We start from the raw sequence: 20278 nt of genomic DNA, 5'->3' as shown, positions 1-20278 counted from the left end.
TAGACTTTTCAGAGGGCCGACATTTCTGTATTTAAAATCCTTTTTTTTATTGATTTCATGTAATATTCTAATTTTCTGAGATTCTGAATTTGGGGTTTTCATAAGCTGTAAGCCATAATCATCAAAATTATATCAAATAAAGGCTTGAAATATCTTACTTTGCTTGCAATGAGTCTATATAATATATTAGTTTCACCTTTTAAGTTGAATTACTGAAATTAATGAACTTTTGCACGATATTCTAATTTTTCGAGTTTCACCTGTATATATATATATATATATATATATATATATATATATATATATATATATATATATATATATATATATTTAATTAAAGGTATAAAACATTTATAAAATATACAATAAAAATAAGAAAGCATCAAAGAAAAATACAGAGAAAAAATGCCAGTTGAAAACAAGTAACAGAAAATAAAATACATGGAAGAATATCTCACATAAACATTTAATACAATTCTAAATACTGAGATCCTAATATTTTCTAAGATCTTAAAATTGTTTATAATAGAAGGTCCGTGTATCATCCGATCATTCGATTATTCCATTTAATCTGGCAAACCAAAAACGAAATAACGAATCAATGTTTTGTTTTTCTGTTTTTCTGTATGAACCAAATATGAAAATTTTCGTTCGTTTGATTGCTTTCAGCTCGAAACGGGAAATATAATAAACAAGGAAACCAAAACGAAATAATGGGTCGAATATACGTTGTCTTTATTTTTCTTTATTTGTTTTCCTATTTCCCACGGTGGATTCAATTCTGTTTCGCGCATGCGCAGTGGATAGTTTCAAAGGAGTAGGTCGCTGAGCGCCAAAAGCGTAGGGTTCGGTCCCAGTTGGTCAAACTTTCCAGTTCAAATGGCACTCGAACCATACATGTCTTTTATTGAGGACATGTTTATGAATGGAATGCCATGTCATGAGATCTCAGTAAAGATGCAAGAAATGGGTGTCCAGCGTGGAAGCTCTGAGATCAGCATCCGGAGACTACTTGCCTATGGGATCAATTCCATGCCACATATATTTGCAAAAATATAAAGTATTGCAAAATAAAATAAAGTTTTGCAAAACAAAAAAAAGTATTGAGCAAAAAAAATTTTTTTTAAAAAAACAAAAATTAAGTATCACAAACGTAAAATAAAGTATCGAGAGAAAAATAGAAAGTTTTGCAAACAAAAATAAAGAATTGCAAAATATAAATAAAATATAGCAAAAACCAAGATATAATTAATTGCAAAAATCAATGACTGTTGTAAAAGAAACTAAAGAACTTTTATCCTTTTTTATCTCTGCAACAGATTTTTAGGCAGCAATGATTTTGCCACACATCTTTTTCTTTGCAATGCCTACTAATTATTTTGCAATGCTCCTTTTAATCTGCATTTCCATCACGTGTGAGCTCGTGATACCGTTTTGCCTTTGCGCTTCACTTTTCTGTGCGTTTCACTTTATGGCACTGTTTTGACGTGGGGTGGAGTCAGGGGATTGGGGCGTGTACAACGGGCTCAGTGATGCCTCCCTGGAAGTTACCTCATTAGCTTGAGACACTGATCAAACATCATGGCTGAGCACAGGCATGCAGGTGGATCTCAGGTATATAAAGTTGATTGTTTCCTTTTATTTAATTAGCATTAAATGTGTTTTAACAGCGTTTGCTTCAGATAAAGAAGTTAGAGATCAGTTAAAGCGGTGGATTTATTAGCCATACGCGCTAACATAGCCAGCATCTGCAGTTTTTTCTCTCTCAATTGATTGGACTATTGATTGATTCTTATGTTTACTTTATAGATTATAATTGTCTATACCATAGTATGTTGTCTTCTAATGAAAAAATGTAAACTCCATATTTAGATGTAACATTATCACTGTTAAAGTAGACAATAAATAGATTATAAATAAAAAGTTAAACGATTGTAACAAACGTGCATGTGTTCTGTCTTTAAATATAAAGTTTTGAAATATAAAATGTTCACATCCCCTACATGCTTAACCCATGGGGGGCGTGGTCGTGTGTCAGTCTGCGGGGGAGAGAGAGCGGTAAGGCTTGTCACCTGGTTTGTAATTATCTCTAACACCTGTGTCTTGTTGTAGTGATACGGAGAGAGACATTTAAAGGGACGCCAAGTGTCGAGAGGGAGAGAGAGAGTGGATCCAGAAAGCTCCACAGACTGAGTGTGATATTGTTTTGTTTTGTTTACATTTCTACGGCGGTGACCGTCGTATGTTCGTGAAAGAAATTAAAGTGCTGATTTCAAACCTGCTTCGCTGTCTTCTGACTCCTCCATTGCTCTACGAACCTGTTCGCAAGCTACTTAAGTTCTTACAATGCTCACAGTAAATGTACGTGTATCTAGGTCATCTCATGTAATGATTTGCCATGTCACATTTAGCAGAAAGAATATCCAGATGTCGTGATGAATCTTATTAGTGTTCTGACTCAAAGCTTCGGTCATATTCAGGCGGGTCAGCAGCAACAACAGCTTTCTCCTGCTGTTTCTCTGCCTCGAGTAGAGCAGGATATAACCAGGTTATCAGCACCTACTCTTAAGAATCAATGTTAAATTTGTTTTGCTTTTGCACAATTAACGTTATAAGTGATGTTCTTTTATTGTTTGTAGATCGTTTCCTGGGATGCTTATTTGTTACGATCGTTTAACTTTTTATTTGTAATCTATTTATTGTCTCCTTTAACAGTGATAATGTAACGTCTATTTACATATTTTTAAATATGGAGTTTAAATTTCTTTAGAAGACAACATACTATGGTATAGACAATTATAATCTATAAAGTAAACATAAGAATCAATCAATAGTCCAATCAATTGAGAGAGAAAAACTGCAGATGCTGGCTATGTTAGCGCGTATGGCTAATAAATCCACTGCTTTAACTGATCTCTAACTTCTTTATCTGACACAAACGCTGTTAAAACACATTTAATGCTAATTAAATAAAAGGAAACAATCAACTTTATATACCTGAGATCCACCTGCATGCCTGTGCTCAGCCATGATGTTTGATCAGTGTCTCAAGCTAATGAGGTAACTTCCAGGGAGGCATCACTGAGCCCGTTGTACACGCCCCAATCCCCTGACTCCACCCCCACGTCAAAACAGTGCCATAAAGTGAAACGCACAGAAAAGTGAAGCGCAAAGGCAAAACGGTATCACGAGCTCACACGTGATGGAAATGCAGATTAAAAGGAGCATTGCAAAATAATTAGTAGGCATTGCAAAGAAAAAGATGTGTGGCAAAATCATTGCTGCCTAAAAATCTGTTGCAGAGATAAAAAAGGATAAAAGTTCTTTAGTTTCTTTTACAACAGTCATTGATTTTTGCAATTAATTATATCTTGGTTTTTGCTATATTTTATTTATATTTTGCAATTCTTTATTTTTGTTTGCAAAACTTTCTATTTTTCTCTCGATACTTTATTTTACGTTTGTGATACTTAATTTTTGTTTTTTTAAAAAAAATTTTTTTTGCTCAATACTTTTTTTTGTTTTGCAAAACTTTATTTTATTTTGCAATACTTTATATTTTTGCAAATATATGTGGCATGGAATTGATCCCATAGGCAAGTAGTCTCCGGATGCTGATCTCAGAGCTTCCACGCTGGACACCCATTTCTTGCATCTTTACTGAGATCTCATGACATGGCATTCCATTCATAAACATGTCCTCAATAAAAGACATGTATGGTTCGAGTGCCATTTGAACTGGAAAGTTTGACCAACTGGGACCGAACCCTACGCTTTTGGCGCTCAGCGACCTACTCCTTTGAAACTATCCACTGCGCATGCGCGAAACAGAATTGAATCCACCGTGGGAAATAGGAAAACAAATAAAGAAAAATAAAGACAACGTATATTCGACCCATTATTTCGTTTTGGTTTCCTTGTTTATTATATTTCCCGTTTCGAGCTGAAAGCAATCAAACGAACGAAAATTTTCATATTTGGTTCATACAGAAAAACAGAAAAACAAAACATTGATTCGTTATTTCGTTTTTGGTTTGCCAGATTAAATGGAATAATCGAATGATCGGATGACACACGGACCATAGAATTTATGTTCTGCCTGATTTAACAAAATCATAAATTTCTCAAAACCCAGTTATTTGAACAAATGTGGTTTTTCCTCAGATTAATAGAACTAGAAAAACGGTAGAAAACGAAAAAAGCTTTAATCTAAAAACTTATAAACGCTTCTGATATAAATCCTACACGCACTTGGAATATTTTTTGTTTTGTTTATTATTGTTGTTGTTGTTGTTTTGGTACTTTTTTTTCATTTGGTACAGAAATGCGCGACTTTAATCAGCTTGAGCATAAGATGGCGTCATCATCCTGTCATGTTTTTGGCACGAATTTCCGCAGGTTTCTTTCCGTAGAATGTAAACAGTGCGAATATAGGGATTCCGTTTTAGGTTTCTTATGAAGTAAGGACAAAACCTTATTTTTAGCTGGGTTTGTTCACTGACAACACAACTAGACTTGCACTCCGTTGTCAGTTTGCAAAACTTGTGTGCAATCAACACTGGTTTGTTGTAAGCTTTCGTTAGGCTGTTACAGTAAATCACAATGACAGATGCTCTGTCAGATGCTAGTGATCTCAGAGGAGGAGAGGAGAGTCAAGAGGATGTGATGACCCAACAGAGCTCATGACAAAACTGGAGGAGGTGAGAGATGAGCTTCACTGTGTTTTACAGATCTACATCAACAACACAGCATAAAGCATTACTTGTTTATAAGAAATGTAATTTACTACAAGCTCAGCAATTATATAAAATAAGTAAAAAATGAGGAAAACAAAACAATAAATTAGATCCATTTAAATGTATTATTGCAGAATAGAAATAAAATTCAAGAGCAGTGTTGTTTAATATGTGTCAGTCATTATGCTGTCTATGACGTGTGATGGATATTTGTTGTCATCCCTTGCTTCAGGCTTGGATGAATGAGAATTTTTCTCCAGAACTGCTGGAGAACAAATCAGAGCTGGTGGAGTGTGTGATGGAGCAGCTCACACACATAGTAGGTGTGAACAAATGAAAAGATGCACAGAACGAAAAAAGTGTGGAGTGTGTGGAGGAGGAAAATCTCCAGAGGGTGAGGAAAGGTGACGTGAAGGTCATTGTTCACCGCATGGAGATCGATCGTATCCACTTTGTTCTTGGCAGCTATTTTCGCTCAAGACTCCTGAAGATGTCTTTATTAAATTACTAAAATATTTACTAATCAGTAATTTTACTTCTATTTTAATGTCAATTGCCAGTCCTTCTGTATGTACATGTACTATATTAGTATTGTCTTTTCTTGGTTGTTCAGATAGAGAAGTTTTTCCCTCATGTTTTGGAAAAGGAAAAGTCAAGTGCTGACGGAATCCTTCGTTTTTGTCACCTGGGGAGTTTGCCTTCGCTTAAGAGTCAGTGTATTCATTCGGAACCCTTTCCATAAAATCCATACCAACCGTAGGAGAACCAAACTGGGTAACTTTTTACAAAAAGTTTCCATTTGTTAACATTAGTTAATGCTTTAGTTAATTTGAACAAACATTGAACAATATTATTTTATTTTTTTACAGTATTTATTAGTCTTTGTTAATGTTAGTTAATAAAAATACAACTGTTCATTGTTAGTTCATGTTACTTCATAGTGCATTAACTAATGTTAACAAACAAAACCTTTGATTTTATGTATTTGTATATGTTGAAATTAGTGCTGTCAGTCGATTGAAATTTGTAATCGCAATAAATCGCATAATTTTTCATAGTTGATCGCGGTTAAGTGCATATTTAATTTTTTTTTTTAAACACTATATGTACTTCTTTTGCTGTCAAAATGCATTTATTTCTATCTTAGGAAAGAAAAGAATAGAAATAGATAGAAATGCACTAAAATATCACCAATTCAAGTAACATTAACAGGGCTCGACAATAAGGACTGCCCGATGGCCCGGGGCCAGTGTGTGACAGCTTCGGGCCAGTTGCTAGAACTGTCACTTGCCCGATCGGGCCAGGGCTGCATTTATAACATTAGTGCAAGAAAACAACAAGCGAGAGAGCACAACAATTACACTGAGCGAACAAAGTATTCTAACTGGTTCTATTTAGCTCCCAAAGATGCGCGAGCGCCTAATATACTGGATGCGCCAATGCACAGTTGCGTGCATGCAAAACATTGTGCAGACACCAAGTACACTCTTCTAGCACTGTCCTCACTCTTTTCCATGTGTCTTAGCAGCAGCTATTACCAATGTGTAGAAAATAGCAGGAAATAACCCCACTTAATGAATTAAGGGATGTCCCTGCACATTCCATGTTCACAGTTTTCATTTTTACCTGTTGGTGAAAATGAGTAATCCACACATTGGAACACAAGAAATCAACAGTTTCTTTCTATAGGACTGAAAATCCATGTCTCTCCGTGCATATGTCTCATCATCATCTCTCTCCGTGCAGTGTAGACTGTTTAACATGCATGTGCTCTCGTAAAGTGACAGAGCACTAGTTTTATTCCCACTGTAAAAAAACAAACACATTTTCTCTAATTAATTTTAGAGATGAAGCGTGAATGAGATGTAATGAACTTTGTTAAACCCCAGTTATACACGTGTCTGGAAATCACAAGCTGCTCAATATTCAAAATGTAAGTATACATTTATGTAAGTTTCAAAACGTAATCATTAATTTGACATGATAATGGCGTTTCATATGAAAAGAAGCAAGATCACTATGCTATTAGGATATTATTATCAGAGCTGTTTAGCTACTTCATATCATCCTCATAAAACACCTGTTACATGTCTCATTTCTGGACAATACAGGTGTTTTTGGGCTTTGTGCATCAGGCAGTGTTGGTCTTTAGATTGTCTGATTTCAAGTTATATGCACATTCTTAATTCACAGATTAGGCCAAATATCCCCCTAATGTATATTACACGTCACAACCGATTTTGAAGTCTCTTCTCAGGGATTCATATGTTTATTTCATTCAGCCAGTAATCACATCTTTAACTCAGTGATTAAATCTTTGATCCTGTGTGTGATTACACTATGGCCAAAAGTTGCATGACTAAACGGGTGACCGAAAACCCATCATCTGCACCACAGATCTCTTTGCTTAAAAACACATGTAAATGGCAGGACGGAGGTTAATATTATGTATTTATGAATTTATATCTGTAAAGCGCTTATATGGGATAACATAAGGCATAAATCATATCTTGCAAATTATAAATGTGATTCAGTTTGGGGGGACATTGTCTTAAAAACATAATATATTAAACAAATTATTATCTTAGGACACATTTTTAAAGCCATGATGGTAAAAACAGCTAGTGAAAAATTTGGCAGGGTCATTAAAAATCTGAAGCACTGGCCCGACCGTGCCAGTAGAAAAAATCCTTAGCGTTGAGCAGGCCCGGATTACCCAATGGGCATTATGGGCACGGGCCCAGGGGCCCATGCGCTCTTGGGGCCCAAGCGAGGGGAAGATTTATTTATTTAAAAAAAAAAATTTTCATTTCTGAAAACGGAGCGTATATTTGCACTACGTGCCGGCCCGGTGCCTGTTTTTTTAGCAAAAAGACACTCGACACAAAATAACTACTGTAGCGTAAGGCGTGAGGTGCATGATGGTAGCTTTTGACGCGTTCGGCCAGAGTTCGAATCCGCCTTTTGCCGAACTCGCTCTTCTCCCTTTTCCCAACACATGCAGGTACTTACTGCTGGTGGTGACACGTATGCGTGCATTTGAGCAACACTGGCAACAAAACTAGCACTAGTGTAATTGCTAAATAAGTTAATTGCCATTATGCAACGTTTTAGAAAAGTATGAATTAACAGAATATCCAGTGTTATGAAAACAGTAGGTCAACATAACTACAATGCATTCTTTAATTCCCTGTCTTATTCTGCCCTCTGGCATATCGAAATTAATACAAACCTTAACATAAAGAGACGGACAGTGTTATTAACAGACAGTAAAAATCATACTAATAATACTATGTAAAAAAATCTGATGAGCCCAGAATATAAACTCAACGTGTTTAATTACACGTTATAAGCATTGCCGAATACACTCAAATGAGATCGACTCAGAAAAGACGTCAATAAATGCACGCATCACCTGCTACATCCTCTTTGTTGCATGCGCAAATTATGATCACTAATACAAAATACAACATTTTATTCACAAAAATGTCTCTATTTGTAGAAATTGCTGCACATTCGTTGAATTCTGAATTTTGCACACATAAGTTGAAAGCAATTTGTTTGTGGATAGTAGGCACAGGCTATCCTGACATGTCATTTATGGCACAGTTTTGGCACAGTGTCTTAAGCAGATTCAAAGTGACAAGTGAGGCATTACAAAAAGCTAATATGGATCTGATCACTGCAATTCATCTGTTCAAGTCTTTGAGATGATGGGTTGAATCACTTCGAGACCAATTTGACCATTTTGAAAGATCTGCGAAGAACATTCCCAGTGTGTGCCAGTCATATAAAGATGAACTGCAGAGGGTCAAAATGCGCAAAGCATTTTCAGATGAATGTACAGAGCATCAAGTAACTCTGAAAGGCCGGGAGCGATACCAGGTAGAAACATTCAATGTCATTATTGACAAGCTTGTCAGCTGTTTAGACCATAGAGTGGATGCATACCGGAACATTAATGACATCTTTGGGATTCTACTGAACATGGAATCAGAGGATTTGCCCACTGTTCATAAACAGGCGGAAGCACTCTGCGCTTCATATCCTTCTGATTTAGATCAGAACCTTGCAGATGAAATTATCCAGTTCAGATACTTTATAGAGATACTTTTCCCAATGTGTTTGTACCCCTACATATTTTTTTGACACTGCCGGTTACAAATTCTGAAGGAGAAAGATCTTTTTCAAAAATGGCAAGAATAAAAAATTAACTTAGAACAACACAAACACAAAAGCGCCTCAGTGCACTGTCACTGATGGCCATTGAATCTCAGCTGGTCATGGACTTGGATTTTGATGACATTGTAACTGAGTTTGCTAAAAGGAAAGCCAGGAAGAAGTCTTTTTAAGGGCAGCCGGAGAGAGGAGAGGAGGAGAGACAGACAGACAGACAAAAAAGTGAGGAGAGGAGGAGAAAGACAGACAGACAGACAAAAAAGTGAGGAGAGGAGGAGAAAGACAGACAGACAGACCCTGAGGAGAGGAGGAGAAAGACAGACAGACAGACCCTGAGGAGAGGAGGAGAAAGACAGACAGACAGACAGACAGCCCCTGAGGAGAGGAGGAGAGCATGAGACAGACAGACAGACCCTGAGGAGAGGAGGAGAGGATGAGACAGACAGCCCCTGGGGAGAGGAGGAGAAAGACAGACCCTGAGACTGAGGAGAGGAGGAGAAAGACAGACCCTGAGACTGAGGAGAGGAGGAGAAAGACAGACAGACAGACAGACAGACCCTGAGGAGAGGAGGAGGTATTGTGTGTGTGTGTGAGAGAGAGAGAGAAACTTACATGAAATATAGTATTATCAAAAAAAACAAAAACACGCTGCTTTATTTTACATTTGATTTACATTTACATTTAGGGCATTTGGCAGATGCTTTTATCCAAAGCGACTTACATGTAGTACATTTGTCAATAGTTGGACAGGTCATACACCAGCAATTGTAATTTGTATTGTACGCAACCAATATTATACCATAATACTTACAGCATCTTGTAATGTGTCTACTACCATTTCACTATCATTCAATCATCAAACAAAGTGCCATTAGGGGCCATGAATAATAAAGTGCTAAATACATAAGTGCAGAATTGTTTTAGTATAAAGAAGAAAGAGTATAAAGAAGAGTAAAAAAGTTGAGTTAAGATGACCTATACTGTTTGCATCCTTTTCATCACAGGAAGAGGAGAGGGGGAGAGAGACAAAGAGCGGCAGCCTCTGTAGAGCCGAGGAGTAGAGGACAGGAGAGGAAGAGAGAGACAGACAGGAAAGCTACATTAATGGGTGTGTGTACGTGTTTGTGTGTTAATTATGGAAGAATTTGATTCATATAACTGGATTGGTAAAGGTGAGGCACTATGTGCTTGCATATGCCAGCTAGTTGCTCGCTATAGGTGGGGAGCGGTAGTGTAGAGGTTAGCGCACTGCGCTATGAACCTGGCGACCTGAGTTCGATTCCCGCTCATAGCCAACACCAGTGACGAATATCTGAACCGGTCCCGGGCCTCCCCTAGGTCGACTCAGCCTAAAATGAGTACCTGGTGCAGTGTGTAAACATTGCCACTGGGGAGACAAAGGCGGTCGGGTGTGGTGCTGGCCACCCACCCCCTCGTGTACCGTTCCGGCCTTCATAGGTGCTCGCTAACAGCACTTGCCCCTACAGTCTGTTCAGGCTAAATGGGGGATCTTTGTCTTTGTTGTTTTTGTGTGTTAATTATGGAAGAATTTGATTCATATAACTGGATTGGTAAAGGTGAGGCACTATGTGCTTGCATATGCCAGCTAGTTGCTCGCTATAGGTGTTACCAGCAAATAGTTTCCAAAAATTCAAAAGCTTGATTGTGTGGGTGGGGTGGGGGGCCCTACAAGACACTGTGCCCAGGGGCCTCTGAATTCTTAATCCGGGCCTGGCGTTGAGACCTGATGAAATGTTTCACAAAGTCTATGTGGGAGTTTGAGTAATTGAAAGATCTAGTCCCCACATGGGCTTTATTTTCATTATAATCTGCATTAAATCTCTTAAACTCTCTGCAGCTACTGGAAGCTTGCTTCTAAAACAACCAGGCCAATTTAACTGTTACACTTGTGTAAAATCACCATGCAACAACTGCTTTATGCAGCACAATGAGCTAGTAACTAATAGCTAGTGGTTGTGTTATTGTTTTGGTAAGTTTGTGTCGTGTTCAAGATGATGTCACGGCAGTAGTAAACCATAACGTGCGGAGGAAAAGTGCCAAAAAATTTCTCAATCTGTGTTTATGTGATAGTTTACTGATAGTGATGGGTGATAGACTCAACGTACTTCTGTGGTAATTTAAATGCACCTTTCATAGACTAGAAAATACTTGATTTCTATCACAAGTCACACCTGGGCTTGTTTTGTACAACCCCAATTCTGAAAAAGTTGGGACAGTATGAAAAATACTAATAAAAACCAAAGGGACTGATTTGTAAATTATATTCACCCTTTGCTATATTGAAACTACAACAACTACACATTATATGATGTTTTAACCTGTGAATTTCGTTTTTCTTTTTTTTTTTTTTAAATGTACAATTTCAAATCAGATGATTACAGCACAATCCAAAGAAGTTGGGACAGTCGAGTGTTTACCACTGAAACATCACCATTTGTTCAAACACTTATTAAGCATTTGGGCACTGAAAACATTTGCATTAGACTTCAGGAGAAAAGACAGAGAACAAAGCCCCAACACCATCAATGGAGCACCGGTGGAGAGGGTCAGCAGCTTCAAGTTCCTCAGTGTCCACATCACTGAGAACACACATGGTCATTACGCCAGAGCTCCTTTGTCTAACAACACAGAAACACTTCAAAATAAAAGCTACACCAAATTAAAAGTTTAATTTAAATGAAAAAGTATGACATATATGAAATATATCACTGTAGCACTCGGCACATGTGTGAGGTGTGAGGAAGTGTGTAAATGAGCTTCTGCTTGAACGCGCCAAGGAGACTTCGGATGTCAAGATTTATAGTGATTAAGGACTTAAATTTGTATCTGTTTCTCACCCAAAGCGATCACATTGCTTCAGAAGATATGAATTAAACCACTCGAGTCGTATGAATTACTTTAATGCTGCCTTTATGTGCTTTTCGGAAATTGACATTTTGGACCCAGTTAACTTGCAGTACATTGCATTAACAAAAACACCTAGTACATCCATCAAAATATCTTAATTTGTTGTGCAAAAGAAAGAAAGAAACTCATACCAGTTTGAAATGGCATGAGGGTGAGTAAATGATGAGATAATTATAATTTTTGGGTGATCTATCTCTTTATCAAATCAAATCACTTTATTGTCACTCAATCATATACACAAGTGCAACAATGGGTTAAAGTCTTTGGTGCAGTTCCGAGCAACATAGCAGTGACAGTGATGAGACATATACCAATCTACAATAAACATTAGATTTACACAACACAATTACAAAACTAATATACACATAATTACACACAACACAATATACAAATATTAATATACAATGTACAGTATAGAATATACATACACACAATATAGAATACACAGTATACAATAAAAATAGTATATATAAAATATACAGTAGATTGTATTGTGTTGGATTGACATTCAGGCTGTCGGCTGATAGTCAGTTGCCAGTGTGTTGTTAAGAGCAAATATAATTTATGACAGCCCAGTGTAAGATTAATAAAGTGCAGTGCTGATTATTGATCGTGAGAGTGTTCAAAAGGCTGATCGCTTGGGGGAAGAAGTTGTCATGAAGTCAGCTGTTGCGGGTCCTGATCCTGTGATCTCGCCTGCCTGATGGTAGCAGTGAGAGCAGCCCATGGGTCGGGTGGCTGGAGTCATTGATCCTCCAAGCTTTTTTCACACACGGCCTGGTATAGATGTCCTGGAGGGAGGGAAGCTCACCTCCGATGATGTGTCTGGCTTTTCGCATCACTCTTTGCATTGCTTTGCAGTTGAATGTGGTGCTGTTGCCGTACCAGGCGGTGATGCAGCCAGTCAGGATGCTCTCTACAGTGCTGGTGTAGAACAGTGTGAGGTGGTTCATTCCAAACTTTCTCAGCCTTCTCAGGAAGAAGAGGCGCTTGTGAGCCTTCTTCACAATGGCCTCTGTGTGGATGGACCATGTGTGTTCTCAGTGATGTGGACACTGAGGAACTTGAAGCTGCTGACCCTCTCCACCGGTGCTCCATTGATGGTGATGGGGCTTTGTTCTCTGTCTTTTCTCCTGAAGTCTACCACAAGCTCCTTGGTCTTACTGACGTTGAGGGAGAGTTTGTGCTCCTGACACCAACGTGTCAGAGTGTGCACCACCTCTCTGTTGGCAGTTTCATCATTGTCAGTGATCAGACTACCACCGTCAGATCATCAGCGAAATTGTTGATGGCAATGTGTTGCCACACAGTCATGTGTGTACAGGAAATACAGGAGTGGGCTGAGAACACAGCCCTGCGGGGCTCCAGTGATGAGGGTCAGTGGTGAGGAGATGTTGCTGCCCATTCTGACCACCTGGCGTCTGCCTGACAGGAAGTCCAGGATCTTTAAGCACAGAGCCCAGAGTTTCACATCAAGCTGGAGGGCACTATGGTGTTTAATGCTGAGCTGAAGTCTACAAACAGCATTCTCACATATGTGCTCCTTTTTTCCAGGTGGGAGAGAGCAGTGTGTAGTGTACAGTAAATGCAATTGCATCATCAGTGAAGATGTTGTTGCAGTAAGCAAACTGCAGTGAGGCAGGCAGCACAGAGCAGAGCATTTCTCAAAGCATTTTCTGATGTTGGCGGTCAGAGCAACAGCACCCCAGTCATTTAAGCAAGTGATTTTGGATTGCTTCGGTACAGGCACCATGGTGGACATTTTAAAGCATGTAGAGACCACGGACAAGGAGAGTTTGAAAATGTGCGTAAAAACACCGGCCCCGAATGCCGTCTGGACCCGCGGCTTTACGTATATTCAACCGTCGGAAAGAATGGGGTTACACCCACATTCTTAGGGCGGGTGCTTCCGTTTTCACTTTTTGCCTGTAAGCAGGCAGAACAGAAGAGTGGTCCGATTTGCCAAATTGTGGGCAGAGGAGTGTAGCAATGGTCCAAAACCCGGTCCCCTCTTGTGTTGCATCTGATGTGTTGGAAGTATTTTGGTGTGATTGACTTCAAGTTGGATTTGGTTTGGTTCATAATGAACGTGGCTTCGGTTTCCTGCTTATACTCTCTTACAGTTCCTTGAGTGCCCGGTCTGTGTCCGCTTGTGGGGGGATGAACACAGCTGTGATAATGACCGCTGTGAATTCCCTTGGTAGCCAGAATGACCGACACAGAAGCATGAGGAATTCCATATTAGGAGAGCAGAAAGACTTGACCAGGATTTGTTGATCATAAAACATACACCACCTCCTCGGCTTTTACCTGTGAGGTCTTTCACTCTGTCCACTTGGTGCTCTGAGAACCCCACATGTTCGATGGCTGAGCCTGGAACCTCCGCAGACATTCAAGTTTCTGTAAGGCAGATAATGCTGCTGTCCCTCATCTTTCATTGGAAAGAGATCTGTGCTCTCAGCTTGCAGAGCTCGTTGTCCAGAGACTGAACATTTGCCAATAGAATGCTGGGTAGTGGGGGTCGATTTGCACAACGTCTTAGTGTGATGAGAACGCCGACTCTCCTTCCCCTTTTCCGGCTATGCTTACGCAGCCCAGACAAAGGGCTCCGCTGAAGTGATTGAAAACAGCAGGTCGGCATTGAGGTATTTCAAGTGAAAAGTGTTTGTCTATAATAGGTAATAAGGCAGACGACATCCAAGACAAGAATTGTAGACAATACAAACAAAAAACTGCAACAAGAGTCACATTAAAAGAGTCACGTCTTGTGTGTTTAGGTATTTGGCCAACATAGAGGTGTACCTTCGAGCTGTGGCTCTGAAATTCCATTGACATGATGAAGGCTGGTAAGAGACATTGAGAAAGAAATGTTGTTTTGAACTTGTGTAGAACATTAACCAACATTTCTGAACATAATCCTGTCCATTAAAAAAGGGGTAATAAGAAGTTAAGAAATGTAAGCTTATATTTACAATGAAAGTGCTGTGAAAAATAATTTTCCCCATCCTGATTTCTTCTGTTTTTGTTTAGCGCTTACTAAAAAGTTTCAAAAATTCTAACAAAATGTAGCATAAAATAAAGGCAATCTGAGTAAAAACAAAATACAGTTTTTAAACAATAATGCTATTTATTGAAGCAAAAAAGTTATTCAATACCAACTGGGCCTGGTTGAAAAAGTATCCCCTACTTTTACTAAATTCCCAAATCGATGGAACTACTTTCATAATGGGGTTCAGCTGGAAAAACATGCATGAAAAAAAAGAAACTGTAATATCTTTAATGTCTTACAGTGATCATTGTGTAGTTTTATTAAATATGATTCTAAAATGTGTATAGAAATTAAATAATAATTGTATTTAGATCCCCAGTGAGCAAGCTGAATGTGACTGTGGCAAGGAACACAAAAATCCACAAGATGTTGGTTAATGGAGAAAAATAACCTTGGGAGAAACCAGACTTACTGTGGGGGCCAGTCCCCCCTGGCTAAACAACATGACTATAATGCCAATATTATTTATTTGTGTGCGGTGCAAGTCATGTTTTTAAATTTGTAAATTCAGTAAGCGTTAAGGTCCAGTGTTTTAAAAATAAAAATAAAATATTTTTTTATGAACTTCGATTCAGAAGTCGAAGTGCATTTCGGTGAGTACATCCTAAATCCAAGGTTCAGGCAGTGACATATGAAGTATCTGATGTATTACAGTTGGATTTGGCATCAGTTCATCCTCTGAAGTCAAAAAACTGAAGTAATGTCTGGCTAGCACCGGCTGTAGTTTGTCATCATCTCTCAGCGACACGTAGCAGTGAAGTCCGACACAAAGCAGGAACAGAGCTGGATATTGGCAGGCTCTGGAAACCTCGTATATGAATCCCGAGGATGAGACATGGATTCAAATAGAATTATATTAGTGTAGATGCTATTCAATTTAATGCAGATTTAAAGATCATGATGGATGTTTCTGGTTGGACCTAACTAAAGCAGCCTAATTGTGAGTTGAAGGATAAATTAGGTGTATACCTGACTAAATAGATGAGTCTTTAGTCTAGACTTAAACTGAAACACACCTCACTTATTCCCAAATAGTGTTAGGAAGACCATTCCATAGTTTAGGAACCAAGTATGAAAAGGATCAACCTCCATTTGTGGATTTGGTATTCTTGGATTTATTAACAAGCCAGGATTTTGTGATAGTAATGAACGTGATGGAATATAGCATGTCAGAAGGTCACTTAAACTATTGTGGAGGTAGACCATTCAAAGCTTTGTATGTAGATAACAGAATTTTTTAATTAATATGAAATTTAACAGGTAGCCAATGTAACAATGATAAAATTGGGCTAATATGATTATACTTCTTAGAGCTAGTCAGCACTCTGGCAGCTGCATTTTGAACCAATTGAAGTTTATTTATTGAACTTGCTGGACATCCTCCCAGTAATGCATTACAATAATCTAGTCTTGAGGTCATGAACGTATGCATACATTTTTGGCATTAGCAACCGAAAGCATATGACGTAATTTAGCAATATTTCTCAGGTGGAAGAATGCTGTTTTACAAACATTGGAAATTAGATTTTCAAAGGAAAGATTGGTATCAAATATAACATCTAAGTTCTTCGCTGTTGTAGACGACGTAACAGTACATCCATCGAGAGTCAAATTATATTTTAGCGGCTTATTTTTAGAGGTTTTTGGTCCAATCATTAGTACCTCTGCTTTGTAGGAATTGATTAAAAGGACATTTCTGGCCATCCGATCTTATATTTTATTGATACACTCTACTAATTTGGAGAATTATTAATTTTTGTTGAGAAATATAAAGTTGGTTATCGTCTGCATAGCAGTGGAAACTTATTCCATGAATCCTGATAATATCTCCCAGGGGAAGCATATATAAGGAGAAAAGCAGTGGTCCTAAAACTGATCCCTGTGGCACTCCATACTTAACTTTTGTTTGATTTGACAATTACTTGTTTACACATACAAAGTGGTAGCTGTCTGATAAATAGGACCTAAACCATGCTAATGCAAGTCCACTAATGCCAACATAATTCTCCAGCCTATTCAAGAGAATGTTGTGATCTATCGTGTCGAAGGCAGCACTAAGATCTAAGATCTAGGCACTAGAAGAGAAATGCAGCCGTAATCAGATGATAAGACCAAGTAATTTGTAACTCTGATAAGTGCAGTCTCTGTATTGTGACGGGTCCTAAATCCTGACTGAAATTGTTAATATATTCCATTTCTCTTTAGAAATGAACATAGTTGGGGGGACACTAACTTTTCTAGTATTTGAGACATAAATGATAGATTTAAAATCAGTCTGAATTGGCCAATTAGTAAGTAAGTAAGTAAGTAAAATTTATTTGTATAGCACTTTTCTCAGATGAAGATCACAAAGTGCTTCACAACAAAAGAAAGCATAAGCAGCTCTCATAAGTACATCTCAATCACAAAACAAAATAAAATAAAATATAAGTAAAATAAGCAACACTCAAACACATACACAATAGACTGGCGTCAACCATCCTCCAAACTAATCAAAAGCCTCTTTAAAAAGCAAAGTTTTTAGCTGACTTTTAAATTTTTCCACACAATCCAAGCAGCGTATTGAAGGAGGCAAAGCGTTCCACAACCTGGGTGCAACAACTTGGAATGAACGGTCCCCCCTAGTTTTAAAATGTGCAAAGGGGGCAACTAATAGTCTCTGACCTGTTGATCTCAGACTACGTGAGGATGTACGCAGCTGTATCAGGTCAGAGATGTATGAGGGTGCCTGTCCTTGTAGGGCTCTAAAAGTTAGGACCAGAATTTTAAAGTGCATTCTGAATAGCACTGGTAACCAATGAAGTGAAGCTAAAACTGGAGTAATATGTGCCCTTTTACTTGTGTGGGTTAAAAGCCTAGCAGCAGAATTTTGGACAGTCTGAAGACGACCAAGATCCTTCTTATTAAGGCAGATAAAAAGACTGTTACAATAGTCCAAGCGAGACGAGATAAAAGCATGAATGATCATCTCTAGCTCCGCTTTTGACACTAAGGCTCTTATCTTCGAAATGTTCCTTAACTGAAAGAAACAGTTTTTAATAAGATGTTTTGAATGTTTCTCCAGAGACATGGCCGTATCAAAAACAACTCCCAAACTCCTGAGACTGGGCTGAACAGACGAACCTAAGTCACAAATGTGTTTCTTTATCTGAGGGATGCTCTGCTCAGGGGCAATGATTAAAGTTTCAGTCTTAGCTGAATTCAACATTAAAAAGTTGTCATTTAGCCACTGCTTAATCCTACTCAGACAGTTCATTAAAGATGATAATTTAAATAACTCAGTGGGCTTAAAGGAGCAATATAACTGAATGTCATCTGCATACAGGTGATAAGAGACATCTTGAAACTGGCTTATAATCTGTCCTAAAGGAAGCATATATAGAAGGAAAAGAATCGGTCCCAGGACAGAACCCTGCGGAACACCACTCAATAAACCTGCAGTGTCTGACATGTTCTGATTTATATAAACACTAAAACTTCTACCAGTAAGGTAAGATGAAAACCATTTCAGAGCTGATCCAGATATCCCTAATAGTGCCTGTAGTCTATTAAGCATAATATTGTGGTCAATGGTGTCAAAGGCAGATGTAAGATCCAGCAAAACTAACACTGTATGCTTCCCAGAATCAGCAGACATCAAAATATCGCTTGAAACTTTCACCAGTTAAATTAATCTGTGGCTTCGTAATAAGTGGTTTGTTAACAGTAATTTTTAAGTTTCTTGGGACATTTCTTAAGGATAGCGAGGAGTTAATAATATTTAGAAGAGCGTTTGAGATTACTGGGAATACCTCTTTTAAGAGCTTGGCCAAAAATGCCATTCATGGAATAGTGGCGAGGCAAAAACCACTGCTAACCCTGAAGAACATTAAGGCTCATCTGAATTAAGCCAAAACACACCTTGATGATTCTGTGGACTGATGAGATGAAAGTGGAAATGTTTGGAAGATGGGTCCCATTAAATCTGGAATAAATCATTATTCACATAATTCCACAAAAAGATCATCAAACTTACGGTCAAGCGTGGTGGTGGAAGTGTGATGGTGTGGGGATGCTTTGCTACTTCAGGGTCAGGGTGACTTGCAATAATTGAGAGAAAAATGAATTCTGCTCTCTACCAGAAAATCCTAAAGGAGAGCTCAATTCTGTGAGTTGAAGCTCAAGCACAACTGGATTATGCAGCAATACAGTGATCCAAAGCATAAGGAGTAAGCCCACCTCTGCTAAAAAGAAGCTAAATTAATGTTTTGGAGTGGCCAAATCAAAGTCCTGACTTAAACCTGATTGAGATGCTGTGGCAGGACCTTAAATGGGAAGTTCATGCTCGAAAACCCTCCAATGTGGCTGAACTAAAGCAGTTCTGCAAAGAAGAGGGGGGCCAAAATTCCACCACATCATTGTGAAAGACTGATTTGTCAACCAGAAAAAACTGGGAGTCTAGTTTAGCAAGTTGTTTATTTCTGAATGTTTGAGCTTGTCTCAATGGCAGACTACAATGATTGACTAATGGGTAAATTTGTGTATGTTTGTGTGGTGTGAAGTTCCTGAGTCATGTTTGGACTTGTTTGTGTTCATGAGGGTGAAGGAGAGGCGGGACAACATCCTTGTGGAACCTGAGACCGATGTGCAAAGGTAATGTCATCTGTCCCTTTAATTTAAATCAAAAAGACAGCATTTTAAGGTGTGGTCCCGATGCTAAAGCTGTCTCTAATGTAACATTTCTAAAATGTAATGACTTGCTCCACATCTAATTTGATTTTCCTTTTTGGCTGATGTCATCAGACCCTCATATTTGTTCATTCCTTCCCATCAAACCATGTGTCAGACCTATTTTCATGATTCAATGAATTCCCAATGTATAAAATCAGTAGCTGCTCTTCACATTTTATTGTGCTTGATGAGACAAAAAAGCAATACAACTGAATTCTTGACTGTAAAGTATTCTTGGACAGTTGTCAGAACAGTATTCCTTGGGATAGTTTTTACTGATGTTTAATTTTTTTCTGTCTCCCTATTCAGGGAGTATGTTGTGGACTTGGACAAAGGTTCTCAGCATCTAATGCATTATTGCACTATGGCCAACGGTGCAGTGCAATTTATTTAGAACCTCTGGAACAGAATGAGGATGTACTCTGGCCCCTTACATGACTGATGCAAAACTGATGCCCAACTCTGGTTGGACAATAGAAAGTTGCTGTCATTTGGACCTTGACCATTCACCTATGTTTGACTCAAAAAGTATTGATCTTTTTAAAATGCCAAATTTGCATGAAAGAGAGGTGTCTTATTACTGAGCTTAAAAATCTGTCTGACAAATAGACATGTACCAAAACAATACACTGCAGTATTTCTATAGAGAGTGCTTAAGACAGTCTGAATTGACATG

At 38.3% G+C, this 20278-nt stretch overlaps 1 protein-coding gene across 1 annotated transcript; it reads left to right on the top strand.

Moving 5' to 3' along the window:
- The first annotated feature begins 4602 nt into the window (after positions 1-4602).
- gins4 (GINS complex subunit 4 (Sld5 homolog)) lies at positions 4603-19996 on the top strand. The gene is given in 10 exon segments (XM_052094789.1): positions 4603-4666; positions 4669-4700; positions 4969-5055; positions 5113-5224; positions 5348-5401; positions 5404-5446; positions 14621-14665; positions 14667-14689; positions 19434-19524; positions 19912-19996. Coding segments are annotated over 10 exon segments (636 nt in total).
- Positions 19997-20278: the final 282 nt, after the last annotated feature.

The sequence above is a fragment of the Xyrauchen texanus genome, chromosome 27, assembly GCF_025860055.1.
Source record: "Xyrauchen texanus isolate HMW12.3.18 chromosome 27, RBS_HiC_50CHRs, whole genome shotgun sequence".
Taxonomy (NCBI): Eukaryota; Metazoa; Chordata; class Actinopteri; order Cypriniformes; family Catostomidae; genus Xyrauchen; species Xyrauchen texanus.
This window is presented reverse-complemented; position numbering and strand designations above follow the sequence as displayed.